This window comes from Colias croceus, chromosome 17 (assembly GCF_905220415.1).
Source record: "Colias croceus chromosome 17, ilColCroc2.1".
Lineage (NCBI taxonomy): Eukaryota > Metazoa > Arthropoda > Insecta > Lepidoptera > Pieridae > Colias > Colias croceus.
In genome coordinates, this window is record NC_059553.1 from 1,076,507 (window position 1) to 1,091,749 (window position 15,243).

General features: G+C 42.0%; 1 protein-coding gene across 1 annotated transcript; it reads left to right on the forward strand.

The window, feature by feature from the left end:
- Positions 1-3,772: 3,772 nt before the first annotated feature.
- On the forward strand, positions 3,773-9,244 carry LOC123699269. Its single transcript, XM_045646191.1, has one exon. The coding sequence runs from the start codon at positions 3,773-3,775 to the stop codon at positions 9,242-9,244; it is 5,472 nt and encodes a 1,823-aa protein (XP_045502147.1).
- Positions 9,245-15,243: the final 5,999 nt, after the last annotated feature.

Genomic DNA, 15,243 nt, shown 5'->3' on the forward strand with positions numbered 1-15,243 from the left:
ATGAGGGTAAATCGGAAACTAGTGAAAACCATAAATGTCTCGATTTTATGGTATTCCATTAGTTACATAAAATTTTAAGAATAAATTAAGGTAAGTTTTTTTTCTCTATGTAAAGCTCTTTAAATAGTTGTTGAAGTAAATAAAAAACAGTTTTAAAATAGGTTTTACAACGTTCAGGTTAAATAATACTTACTTAAATTAGGTGAATATTATTAAAATAAACTTGTGCACATTAAACTACATTTGTAATGAAAAGTTTTAAAAAAGCTTCCAAGAGAACATTAAAGAGCTTTGAAAATATCGATAAATAATAGCGTTTCTCTTCACTATTAGGCATATAAAATTTTATACGTAACAACGTTAATCTATTAAGATTTCACAATCAAGCTGATTCCTCTGTAGAGCAGCCAACATAACATACAAAAAACAAACCATTAATTTCCAACAGGCTATTATACTTTTATCGAGCCTTTGTAAGCAAAGCCGGGACGAATCGCTATACAATACTGTAATTAAATAACACCATTGAAAGACGTCGCTCCTAGCGTTCCTTCTCGCTCGAGGGTGATTAAGTAATTTTTAATTCTCAAACCAATTTATTCTCCCATCAAAATCCAAGCCTGCGAACGACAGACGCCAAAACAAACAATTATTTCCTTTCCATTACGGTTTTGTCGCTGATAAATACACGATTTTTATTCCATTATACGTCCCGGATTCGAAATAATAGGGCAAAATATCCAGGGAAGATTTCCTTGACTGTTTCCGCGTCGTTCCGTCCTCGTCTGATCGCTTGCCCGACGCAAGAAAACATTTCGGCGAAACCTCTGACCCTACCATCAAGTAATAAGTGGCTGGCGGAAGGTATACGCGATAGCGGTTTGCTTTTAAATTTTTACCTGAAAGTTTAGTTATTCTCGAGGAAATATAAAGTATTGGATTAATAGATTTAAAATGTTCTGTCAATGATGAAATGCTACTCTAGATCTCTTGAAAAGTATTGAAGCCCCAGATAGAATTGAATCATCATTTAATATTAAGTGACACACTCTACACTCTTATTTTTCGATGTATAATGTATTTCTATGTTTTAAGATATGTGTTGCGGACGGCGATTACATAGACGACGGCGTTGCCGAGCTACAGGCAACGGGGAGCGCGCCTATGTAATGCGCGCTATACCCTCTGGTACGGACGGCAACTACAGGGACGACGGCGGCGCCGAGCGACGGGCAACGGGAGCGCGCCTATGTGATGCGCGCTATACCCAGCGAAAACGGCACCGGGCCGCGGTAGTGGGGTCGAGTGGGCGGGGCGTATTGTGCCCTTACGCTCAAGTTGCTCATTATACCCACTGTTAGTTTTAAGTAGGATAGAAATGTACTTAAGCTGTAAGATTTGTAAATATTGTATGGTAAAAATGCTGCGCCCGTACTTGTCGCCTCGCGCTGAGCAATTCGGCTTTCGCGAGGCACACAGTACCACCCTTCAGGTGACAAGAGTATTGCACCACCTTAGCTCCGCTTTGAACAAGAATGAGAGAGCGGTTGCAGTGCTGTTGGACATCGAAAAGGCTTTCGACCGCGTCTGGCATGAGGGCCTTATATATAAGATCCTTACCGCCACCCAGTGCCCCGCGCGGCTCGTGAGGATATTGCACTCCTTCCTCACGAATCGTTCCTTTCACGTTTCCGTGTCCCCCGCCGTTTCACAAGACCACGCTGTGCAGGCGGGTGTCCCGCAGGGCAGCTGTTTATCGCCCGCGCTATACTCTGCCTACACAGACGATTTCCCCTCCCCCGCGCAACCCACTAACCATATCGTCGCTTTGTACGCCGACGATGTAGCCTTTGTCACCGCATCGATATGGACATCGAACGCGGTGATAAAGGCGCAGCGTTGGTTGGACGAATTGCCTGCGTATTTTGAGCGCTGGCGGATTACCGCGAACGCTAAAAAGACACAGGCGATTGTATTCGGCGGTATGACCCCCTCCACCCACCTCACTCTGGCCGGTGAGCAAATCCCTTGGTCCAGCAATGTCACCTACCTGGGCATCACTATTGATCGCCGGCTTCGCTTTAACAGCCACGTGAAGCGGGTAATCAATAAGTGTAAATCCGCCCACGCAATACTTCGTCCGGTGTTGTCATCCGAACTCCCGCTGCGTATAAAGGTAAGTCTGTATAAGATTTACCTACGGCCGCTCCTCACGTACGCCGCGCCCGCCTGGTATGCGTTTGTGTGTGAAAGCCTGCGCCGCAAAATGCGTGCGCGGCAGTCGCTCGCACTACGCACTATCGCTGGCGCGCCGTGGTGCGTGAGGAACGAGCGGATACGCAGCGATCTCGGTGTGGAAACACTTGACGATTTCATCCTACGCCTATCCCAAAACATGTTTGCGCGCGCGGATGCATCCTCTCATTCCCATCTCCGAGAGATTGCACCGATGCGCGCCCCTCCCGAGTCGCGCTGTCCCTTTCCGCGCGACTTGTTATCACCCCCCCCTCCCGCGGCGTATACAACGCCCTCCTATCCACCGGAATTGCTAGCTGCAATGTCGGCACCCCAAACCGCGCCTCCAGCGCCACCCTCCACCCACGCACTCCGTGCACTCCCTCACACCCCGGTGCATAACGCGCCATCCCTCCGATCCTTCCTACATGCACTTATAGTGCATTCCGTCACTCCCACGCCCCCGCAAGTCCCGCACTCTACTGCTCCGGCGCGCCCAGCCGCGCCGCCCACTACCCCTACGCCTACACCAATACAAATCCCGTCTGTCGGTACACAAGTACCCAGCCCACCTCCCCACCTATACTCCCACGCGCAATTGGCGCCTCCTACCCCGCCCATTCGTGTCGTTTCGCCCCAGTCCCCCTCCGTCCCCGGTCATGACACAACTCATGGCCGGGCTCGTAAAAGAAAGAGGTCGATTGATTCGTGCGACGCGGAATCAAATTCAAAAAAATAAGGGCTTTCACGCCCCCCCAAATTCCCGCCCGTGTTGACGGGCGGCGCTATACTCCCATTGAAGGGGGCTTCCCGCCCCGAACAATGTTCCCCACGCAGCCTCCTCGCGGAGGCTGCGTGTGCGAAGATCCCGATTGAAATATTGTATGGTAAATAAATCACCTTGGAAATCGCTGCGAGTTTTAATCAACAAGTGGGAACCTCTGCGCCTCACCCTATTCAAGAACATACAGTCCACTGACCGGGGCTATAATTAATAGTGCCTGGTCCATCGACGCGCCGGATTTTGTTGAAGCAAACTTCACTGCGAAGACGACGTGCTTATTAAGAAGAAAGAAGATAATACGCCGAGCTACGAACGTTGCGTATCTTCAGTCTTAAGCACAAGACACTCAGCCGAACGACGACTGCGCTGCGTGTCTACGAGGCTGATTTATCTAACGCGGTTTACCGCGGCTGTGTGTTAGCCCACCTAACGGTGCCAAACGGGCGCACGCAGTTAACGCCGCAAGGCGGGAGTGACTGTTCGAACGCAGTCACCAGTTCGCATCCAACGCGACTGTACAGTTCGACTTCGCCGGTAAGGCGCGAGATCGTGTGAGGGCCGGACTGTAGGCACGCTGACGGGGCAAGGTGTTCCTCCTTGTCCTCGAGCAACCTCACGCACTTGCGTCCTCTGCTGGGTAGTTCCTTCCTACCTCATCCACCTTTTCCATTCTCACGGTGAGCGAACACTGTTGCTACAGCACCTCGCCGTGGGCTGTTAGGGCTGCTAGGGACGTTAGGGACGTTAGGGAAGATGATGACCCGCAACCGACCGAAGAAGACAGACGAGGCGGATGCAGCGGCCGTTACACATACAAGACCGCCCGCATCACCGTCTGAGCTACGTGAAACGACGACGACAGCACCCGCAGAAACGGAAACGCGAGTAGACGACACTCAGTCACAGGCCTCAGTCAGAACGACGAGATCTGTGAGATCGCGAATGAAGGAAGCACAAGCAGAGGCAGGAAGCAAGCTACTAGCGCTCGAAAAGAAAATGATAGCGCTCGAAAAAGAGCAAATACTTAAAGAAATGGAAGCGAACATTGCTAGAATTGCTGACGACGCTAGCGTTGTTGACAGAACGGACGCGCTACCGATAGAGTCAGAAGATCGAGTACAAGACTGGCTCAAAAGACACAGCCAAGAAGCGACCGCTATGCCACAAAGACACGGTGACGCCCCCTTTCCAACACGGGGGGAGTCATCGCGACAAGTCGCGTGGACTAAAGATACGGTCGGGCAACGTAGAGATGAGTTACCCGTCGTAGAACACGACACAACGAAAGTCGGAACACCGAGAGCAAGATCCCGAGATCGCGGGATAGAAAAGCTAACTGAAGTCTTTGAGGAGCTGACGAGACAAAGGCCGCCTCCAAGACAAGGCTTCGATTTACCTCAGTTCAATGGAAATGTAACAGAATGGCTGTACTTCAAGGCCGCGTACGAGGACACGACGCGACTGTACAAATACACAAACATTGAAAATCTAGCCAGGTTACGTGCTTGTTTAACGGGAGCCGCACGCGACACTGTTGCGGTTCTATTAAGCACAACGAACGATCCTGAGCTAATAATGAGAACGCTTAACCAATGCTATGGTCGACCCGAAATAATTATCGACCGTGCAATGGATGAGATTAAGAAGCTGCCGCGACCCGGCACGACGGCTGTAGAACTTAACCAATTCGCCGTGAAAGTACAAAATATAGCTTGGCTGTTAAACAGCATAGAGGATAGAAGCTACGTTAATAGTACGATGCTCGTCAGAGAAATATTAAATAAATTGAGCCTGCACTATCAAGCACGGTGGACGGACTACGGTCAAGCACATGGCACGACATATGAACCCATATTTCTCACATTGTCGAATTATCTCATCAAAGAAGCGGATCTACAACTTACATACAACTACAGTAAGAAGACAGAGACAACAACAGTTGAAAAAAGAGAAAGTCGACCGCTACGCCGCGCGAACATTTATGCGACTAATAATGATGATAAAAAGATAAGTTGCTTATGTTGCGGGCGCGAGCATGAAACACCAAAGTGCAAAGAATTTGCAAATATGTCGCTAAGTCAACGTTGGGAACGAATGAAGAAGGCGCGAGCCTGTTTTCAATGCATTGTTAGCACGCACCTGCGATCCCGGTGCAAGCATAAAAGATGCGACATAGACGGGTGCGATAAACCGCATCACCCGATGTTACATGAAGAAAAAATAGCGATCGAAGAGAAACCGACTGAAGTTGTACTCTCGACTACTATTAACAGCAACAACCAAGCTGTTTTATTAAAAGTATGTCCGGTGTATATAAAATCGGATGGCGAAAAGCAAATCAAAACGTATGCTTTATTAGACGAGGGATCAACAATATCATTGATCGATGAAGACCTCGCACGAGAGCTTGAATTAAACGGACCTACGCAACCCCTACGAATAAGCGGGGTGGGGGCGTCAAGCGACATTATGAACAGTAGATCGGTGCAAATTAAGATAAGCCGACGAAACAATGGAGCGTCACACGCGATCCGTGTGCGAACAATGACAAACCTAGCAATAGGTGGACAAACAATAAGCGCGAACACGCTGAAATACAATCATTTAAAAGGATTGCCTTTGAAAGACGTCATCGGTAAAGTCAAACCGAAGTTGTTAATCGGGTCCGATAACTGGGACTTGATTATATCAAGAAAGCTGAGAACCGGCAAACGTGGCGAACCTGTAGCGTCACTCACACGACTAGGGTGGGTCATACACGGCACCACACCCAAAACAACATTAAGTCGTGAAAATGTGTTACATACGTATGAAAACGACGATGACTGCGTTAGTAACAAATCGTTGGAAAAACTAATGAAGAAAAGCTACGAAATCGACGCACTCGGTATAAAAGTAACACAAAGAAAATCGAGTGTCGACGAGCGCGCTATACGCATATTTGAAGAAACAGCACGTCGCATTAACGGACGTTTTGAAGTAGGCCTGCCATGGCGAACCGATAAACCTACGCTACCGTTAAACTATGAGATGGCTAGAAAAAGGTTAAAATCCATTGAGAACAAAATGGATCGATGCGAAGAATTCAAACATGCATACACGGCGGAGATTCAAAATCTCATTAACAAGGGATACGCCGCACCGGTAACAAACGATGACTTACCGGCGACTACTACATGGTATCTCCCGCACTTCGCAGTCGTTAACCCAAACAAGCCGGGAAAACTCAGAGTAGTGTTCGACGCGGCCGCAAGAGATAAGGGCGTCTGCCTAAATGACGAACTGCTAGACGGCCCCGACTTACTTCAGTCACTGCCGGGAATACTCTACAAATATAGAGAAAATGAAGTCGCAGTGACGGCCGACGTTAAAGAAATGTTTCTTCAAATTAAGATTAGAAAACAAGATCAAGGCGCGCAGCTTTTCCTTTGGCGAGGCGATGATAGAACGAGCCCTCCGAAAACGTTTAAAATGACTTCAATGATATTTGGGGCTCGTAGTTCGCCATTCATCGCACACAGCGTTAGAAACAAGAACGCTGAAGATTTCCGATTATCGCATCCGCTAGCATATGAAGCGATAACGAAAAATCATTATATGGATGACTTCGTCGATAGCTTCAGGACCGAAGACGAAGCTATACAAACAATCAAGGAAGTCATACATGTGCACGCCCACGCTAGCTTCACATTAGCTGGGTGGAGTAGTAATCGCGACACGGTGATACAACACACGCCGTTCGACCTGCGAACACGGGCGACCGCGAGTCTAGTGGCCACTAACCACGATATGAATAAGACATTGGGAATGGTGTGGATCCCGCGAGAAGATAAACTTTCTTTCAACACATGTTTAGCGAGGATTCACACCGACGTGAAAGAGCGCCGTCGACCTCCTTCAAAGAGGGAAGCGCTAGGAACGGTGATGTCAATCTTCGACCCGCTGGGACTCATAAGTTATTATACAATCACGGCCAAAATAATACTTCAAAATTTATGGAGGCTGAAGCTTGATTGGGACGAGCCCATACCGGCAGAAGACTACGCTAACTTCGATGACTGGCTGAAACGATTAAATGACATCACCAAGCTGCGAATACCACGATGGTACGGCAATACGGGGGGAGTTAAAGTCGAACTTCATATTTTCTGCGACGCCTCCGAGCAAGCGTACGCAAGCGCCGCCTACTGGCGCTCCGAAGAGCCGAACGGAAACGTACGCATAGCGCTGATATCTGCTAAAGCGCGAGTAGCGCCGTTGAAAACGCAAAGTATACCGAGACTCGAGCTGCAGGCCGCACTAATCGGCGTACGTCTTGCGTCCACTATACTAAAGGAGCATAGACTAGCCGTGGCGAGTCACACATATTGGACGGACTCAACAACCGTATTGCAGTGGATTCGAAACGATAAAGCTCGTCACACTCCATTCGTGGCGAACAGGCTGGGTGAAATAGCCGAATTAACGAAGATAAATCAATGGCGGTGGGTGCCTACCGCCGACAATGTGGCGGACGACGCGACTCGTATCAATAACGAAGAAAAGAACGAGAACGACCGTTGGTTCACCGGCCCTGCATTCTTACGCGAACCGAGGGAATCATGGCCCGAACAAGCACCGTGGCTAGAGGTGGCAACTGTGGAACATCACACAGCCACAGAACGAGCCGACATAAGACAGAGCGTACCGGACGTAACACGCTTTTCAAAATACGAGCGTTACATACGAGCAATCGCCTATGTATTAATGTTTATAAACCGAGCTAAGAAAATCAAGACGACGCTCGATACTAAATTGCTGGAAGAAGCCGAACGCTTAGCAATAAAAGCCTCACAACGCGACAAGTTTGAGGAAGATATCGAAAGGTTAACAAACAAAAGACCAATATGTCGAAGCAGCAGATTAGCCAAACTTGACCCCGTGCTAGACGAATACGGCCTCCTGCAACTGAACGGCCGCTTGAAGCACGCAGCCATACCGAACGTATGCAAGTTTCCCGTCATATTAGACGGCGGTCATCGCTTCACAAGACTATTAGTGCGAAGAGAACATGAAAGAGCGCTGCACGCGAACAATGAGCGTGTGGTTAATGACCTACGGCAGCGATATTGGATATTGCGAGTCAGACCGACAGTTAAGGCCGTAGCGAAGGAATGCTCGACATGTCGTATAAAGAAGGCCACGCCCACTATGCCGAACTTCGGTGACCTACCTGCGGAGCGGACCGAGGCATTCGTGCGACCATTCACGAATTGCGGACTCGATTATTTCGGTCCAATGACGGTTACAATAGGACGCCGAAGAGAGAAGCGCTGGGGGGCTCTATTTACTTGCCTTTCAACACGGGCTGTACACATAGAGTTAGTCGGCGCTCTCACTACCGACTCTGCAATAATGGCGATGCGGCGTATGGCAGCGCGACGTGGGTGGCCGCGAGTTATGTACTCAGACAACGCAACTAATTTCCGCGGCGCCGATACTGAGTTACGTCGAGCCATTGAAGTATGGGAAAGTGAACTTAAAGACTATGGCCTACAACAGCGAATGAACTGGAAGTACATCACTCCCGGCGCACCACATCAAGGCGGCGCGTGGGAGAGACTTATTCGTTCTGTAAAGACTTCGCTTCTCGCCGTACTTTTCCAAAAAGAACCGCACGAAGAGATATTAATTACGCTGTTAGCGGAGGTTGAGCACACGATCAATGCTCGACCGCTAACACACGTGCCGGTGACACCAGAGGACCCGGAGGCACTCACTCCGAACCATTTTCTGTTGGGTGGCCCTTCCGACATGCCATTAGTAGGCGCATGTGAACATGTAACAAAAAGAACATGGAAGAAAGCTCAAGCGCTAGCGAACGAGTTTTGGCGGCGGTGGGTACGCGAGTACTTACCAACACTCAACCCACGCGGCCACCTGCGACATGATAGACAAGCGCTTAAGGTTGGCGATATTGTCATTGTTGCCGACGCTGCGCTTCCAAGAAATGTATGGCCACGAGGAAGAATTACGCAAACATTTCCCGGACCGGATGGGGAAATCAGAAGTGTCATGGTGCAATCAAGAGGGCATCAATTAAAGCGACCGGTAACAAAGGTCGTCGTCCTTCCCGTAGAAGAGGCTGCGTCCCGAGGACTTCACCGGGGGGAGGCTGTTGCGGACGGCGATTACATAGACGACGGCGTTGCCGAGCTACAGGCAACGGGGAGCGCGCCTATGTAATGCGCGCTATACCCTCTGGTACGGACGGCAACTACAGGGACGACGGCGGCGCCGAGCGACGGGCAACGGGAGCGCGCCTATGTGATGCGCGCTATACCCAGCGAAAACGGCACCGGGCCGCGGTAGTGGGGTCGAGTGGGCGGGGCGTATTGTGCCCTTACGCTCAAGTTGCTCATTATACCCACTGTTAGTTTTAAGTAGGATAGAAATGTACTTAAGCTGTAAGATTTGTAAATATTGTATGGTAAATAAATCACCTTGGAAATCGCTGCGAGTTTTAATCAACAAGTGGGAACCTCTGCGCCTCACCCTATTCAAGAACATACAGTCCACTGACCGGGGCTATAATTAATAATATGTTTGGTTAAAAAATGTATTGCTAACATCTGAATCTGAAAATTATCGCTATCTGATACTCCTAGTTTGCGAACATCTCTATCTTTTTCTCCCTTTAATGTGTAAAAACTTATAAAAGTATTTGTACTTCTGCGTATGCATAAAATTTATAATTTATAATTATCTTAAAGGGCGCAAAATATATTTGTAGATTAATTGCTATATTATGTTCACTGTATAAAAAGCAAAACGCCTTTTTTCATTCTAGAAGAGTCCCTTACAATTCAACGTAATCGCTTGATCCCAAAACTTGCACCACACCCAACCCCACTAATGGCGCACACAGAGCAGTGGTGTTTACTTTTATTGTCAAAATAAATCTATTTTAACTGTCCCGATAATCGCTACTAACTGTTTCGGAGATAAAGCCCAGCAGTTACTGATTGCCAGTAATAAAAATGTCGGGAATTTGCTGAAAAGTTAATGTTTAATTTTATTTTAATTGTTTAAGGTTGTGGTTGGGCTTTTGTATGGGATAATGAATTTTGATGTGAGCTACTAAATGAGTTGAGTTTCATCGAAAAAGGTGTAGTATTTTAATAAATATAATATCTAAGGGTTTGGTAATAATTGTACAAATAATTTTAATATTACATACTATTACCTAGTTTAATTAAACATCATGCACATGTTTTTGAAATAGGTAAGCATATTTTAATTTTTTTTCTTAAAAGGCAAAAAAAAAGATTTAGGCCCGATTTTTCAATGCTTGGATATAACTTATCCGTCCAATAAAGTATTACACGATAATATTAAAATGTCACGTAAACAACACGTTTGACAAATACGGACAATAAGAATACGTTTTTAAAATGGTAGTCTTATACATTATTCGACGAATAAGTTTTATCCAAGCATTGAAAAATCGGCCCTTAACCATATTAATTATAAGTTATAGACTATACCTTAGGCAGAGACATTTAAAGGAGTTTTTTTTAATATATTTTGTTATTAAAATATATCACAGTGATACAGCTTATATTACTTGAATGTGATTGGCGAACAAACTGCAAGTCATTAACCTATTCTCAGCCTTACCAATACTCTAATTTTTTCACCAAGGCCCGTAAGGTGCGGCTAGCTTCCGAGCGGCCGCTTCGGATTAAATCATATACTGAGTGGACCCGAGTTCGAGACTGGCAGGTCGAACGTGAAATATTTAAATTTTTTTTTTTTTTTTTTTTTTTTTTTTTTTTTTTTCAAGATTGTAAAAACAACGTTGGAGTTTTAAACATTTAATTAATGAAACCAGTGAAGTAAATTATTGTAATAAATACTTGATAATCATTTAAAACTACAACTTCGTCACGAGATGGCAAACAGTATGACTTGCAGCCGATGTAAAACATTGATAGATGGAAATAATAGTATAAAATGTGCAAAATGTGAATACATCTTTGATTTTGACTGTGCTGGTTTGTCACAGAAATTATATTTTTTAATGTCAGTCGAATCTAGATTGAAATGGACTTGCAAATCTTGCTTACCAATTGATATGTCAAACATAACAATGAGAAGAAAACAACCAACACACAGTCTGACTTATGATGAATCGGAGAATATCAATCAAGATTTATGCCAAATTACTGATTCTCATTTTCTAACCGATACATCGGACGATTCTTACTGTTCACCTTTAAAACTAGTACAGCCTGTATCGCAAAATAACGTTATGGATTTAAACAATGAAATATCCCAACTTCGACTTGAAATTCAATATATGAGGAAAATATCTGAAGAATCCAAAATGGAAAATATTGATTTACGTAAACAATTAAAAACGATGAGTACAGAATTAAATATATTAAAATGCTTTCAAAATTTGACTTCAATACAAAATGAAGCACCAAAACATACAAACAGGCGAAATTCATCTTGCCCAAATGTACTTCCTATATTGTCTAGTCAATCATTACAAAATTCACCTGTGACTAAAAAACATGTCCATTTCAGTGATACAATTAAATTGGAATATCTGGAGCGAAAAATTATGCAACTACAATGCAATTTAGATATGGCATGTAAAGAAATACTGTCGATCACTGAACGTATACAAAATTTCAAAGTGGATGTTCCACGGTTGCCGAAAAAATCAACGCTTGTCTGTCCGCTGTCTAGTTCAGCACCGCGTGTATCTTGTAGAAAAATATTTATTTATGGAACTCAGCAGTGTTCAGGTTTAGCTACAGCATTAAATTCTTCTCGATACAACACTTCGTACAAAAAATATCAAGTGTACGGTGAAATAAAACCAAATGCTTGCAGCGAGGAGATTATTAAGAACTGTATTAACGTAAATTTGACGGCTCATGATAAAATAATATTGTGTATTGGTGAAAATGATCAAAACCCTAATATGGTACTTTCATGTTTGCAGAGTGTTTTACAAAAATTTGATAAAAATTCTATTATTGTATTGAATGTCAAAAATAATAATTACTTGAATCTGTATAAATTAAATGATAGCATTGAGAAAATGTGTAGGTGGTATAAAAATTGTATTTTTATGAATTGTAATTATAACTTTAAAAGTTTTAAATTTTTTAATGTTTGTAAATCCATTAATTTCTATATCGATTCAATTGATTATGATGACGAATATGTTAAGCCGTCTAATCTAAATAAATTAGTTAAAGACACTAATAACGGTAAACAAAGTAAAATATATTGTGAGCCTAAGAAAGGTACGCTGCCCTACTATTGGTCTAGAAATCGTAATTGCACTCATACCAAAGACATAGTTTCTAATTCCAACAATATTATAGATAAAGAAATAACAAATGTTAGAAATAAGTTTTTTCGCGTATAAAGACACTCCTACAAATTTTAAAATTTTACATCAAAATATTGCTAGTATTTTATCAAAAAAGGAAATTTTAGAATTAACGATAAATGAATTAAAACTTGTTGATTTCTATCCAGATGTTATTTGCCTTACTGAGACATTTTTAAAAAAAGGGTGTGAACGTTTTTTCAAAATAAATAATTATACTATGGCAACATGCTTCTGTCGTGAAAAGAAGCGCGGTGGATCTTGTATTTTACTAAGAAATAACTTACATTTTAAAGATCTATCATTTCTTAATCAATATGCTTCACAGAATGTATTTGAAGTATGTGGGGTAGAGATTCCAAGCATAAAATTAATTATTATTTGTATATATCGAACACCTTTATCAGATCCGTATTCGTTTTTAAATAGACTTGACCGACTGTTACATGACTTAAATTTAAAATATAACTCAAAAACAAAATTTGTTCTTACAGGAGACTTAAATATTAACACCTTAAGGAAAGGGAAAGTTACTGATGACTTTAAGCATTTGATGCGAAACTTTAATTTAAACATCCATATTAATGTTCCAACTAGAAATACTGCCTGTATAGATCACATATTAAGCAATATACCTAATGCCTCTGCATCCGTTTTGCCTCTTTATTTGTCAGATCACGAGACAGCACAATTGATAAGTTTTCCAACAAACATCATAAAACATCTCCCTACACCTCATTACATTTTTAAAAGAGATTATAATCAATCTAATATAAAAAAATTTAGGGAATGTCTGAGTAATCTCTCTTGGGCAAATGTTTGTGAAGAGTTGGATTTTAACGCATCATTTAATTCATTTCACGAACACTTCTGCCTTTTTTATAACCTGTGCTTTCCATATATTAAAATTAAATTGAAAAGTAGCTGCACAATACCTAAAAATTGGATCAGTAAGGGTCTAAGAAAAAGTTGCAAAACAAAGCGTTTACTACGATGCAATTATTATAAAGTAAAAAATGCAGCAAATAAAATTAGATACCTGAAATACTCGAATGTACTGAAAAAATGTATTTATAAATCAAAAAAATTAGCTAATATAAAATTTATACATAACAGTTCTAATACTACTAAAGCAGTTTGGAAAGTAATAAAAAATGAAGTTGCGGATCAAAATAACATAGATTTCATAGATACAATTACATACAACAATACTACAATTACAGACCCTACACATATTGCTAATACATTTAATACACATTATATAGATTCAATTACGACCCTGACAAATCGCAATGTTATGGTATATGAAAGTAATATTAGTTTAAACGCAAACACTATGTTTCTTAATCCCATGACGACTAATGAAGTAAAGATGATAGTAAACTCTTTGAAGACGACTAGCTCTGTAGGTTATGATGGATTGACTACTAAAGTGATAAAGTCATGTATCGATGAAATTCTAGATGTTCTTACCTATCTTATAAACGTCTCCTTTTCATTGGGAATTTTTCCAGAAGCGTTAAAGAAATCTATAGTAAAGCCGTTATTTAAAAAAGGCAACAAACATGACGTAAATAACTATCGACCTATTACTTTGGTACCCATTCTATCAAAAATCTTTGAAAAGTGTATGCATAAAAGACTAGTTAATTTTTGTGATAAATTTAATATTATTTCTAAAGATCAGTATGCGTTTCAGAAAAATAAATCAACCACATTGGCTATATATTCCCTGATGGATAAAGTTTTAGGCAGCATTAATCAAAACAAATTAACTACAGCTCTTTTCTTTGACCTTTCCAAAGCGTTCGACTTCGTGTCACACTATAAACTATTAAAAAAACTAGAATCGTACGGTATAAGAGGGCAAACGCTTCACTGGATAAGATCTTACCTTCAAAATAGGCAGCAGTGTGTAACAATTTCTGAAGTAAATAAAAACGATGAAATAACGCATTATTTTTCTGACTACGAAATAATAAAATATGGCGTACCGCAAGGCAGTGTACTTGGTCCAATTCTTTTTGTATTATATGTAAATGACATAGTTAATATAACAAATCACAAGTGCATCTTATTTGCTGACGACATTTCTTTAATTGTAACTTCTGACAAAAATAATATACATGACCACATAAATGACATTAATTATAGTATTGACAACATAATAAAATGGCTTGACATTAATGATTTGAAAATAAATTTGGACAAAACAAAATTTTTACAATTTAATAAATTTAACTTTGACATTCCTAAAATACAAGCAAAAAATGAAATAAAGTTTCTAGGTGTGACAATAGATACAAATATAGACTGGAAACTACATATAGAAAATGTGTGTAGTAGATTAAATAAATTTGTTTATGCATTAAGGCAAGTAAGAAGGGTTACAAACTTAAAAACCGCACTTACTTCTTATTACGCTTACGTGGAATCTGTTTTGCGTTATGGACTTGTTATCTGGGGCAATAGTACCGATATAACAAGAGCATTTCTGGCTCAAAAGAGATGTATACGGGCCTTATGTGGTATGAGATCGGATCAGTCCTGTAAGCCGATATTTAAAAAACTTTGTCTGCTGCCATTGCCATCTCTTTACATTTATGATATGTGCGTGTTTGTGACTAAGCATATGTATCTTTATAAAAAGGCAAGTGATTTAAATAGCCGTAGTCGCAGAGATCCAAGTAAACTAATTTTAAAAGATAATCCTAGATTAAAAAAATATAATAAAAACTGTCTTTATATGAGTATAATAATATATAATAAAGTGCCAACTAAATTAAAAAACTTAGATACTAAATTATTTTTTAAAGAACTTCATAAATGG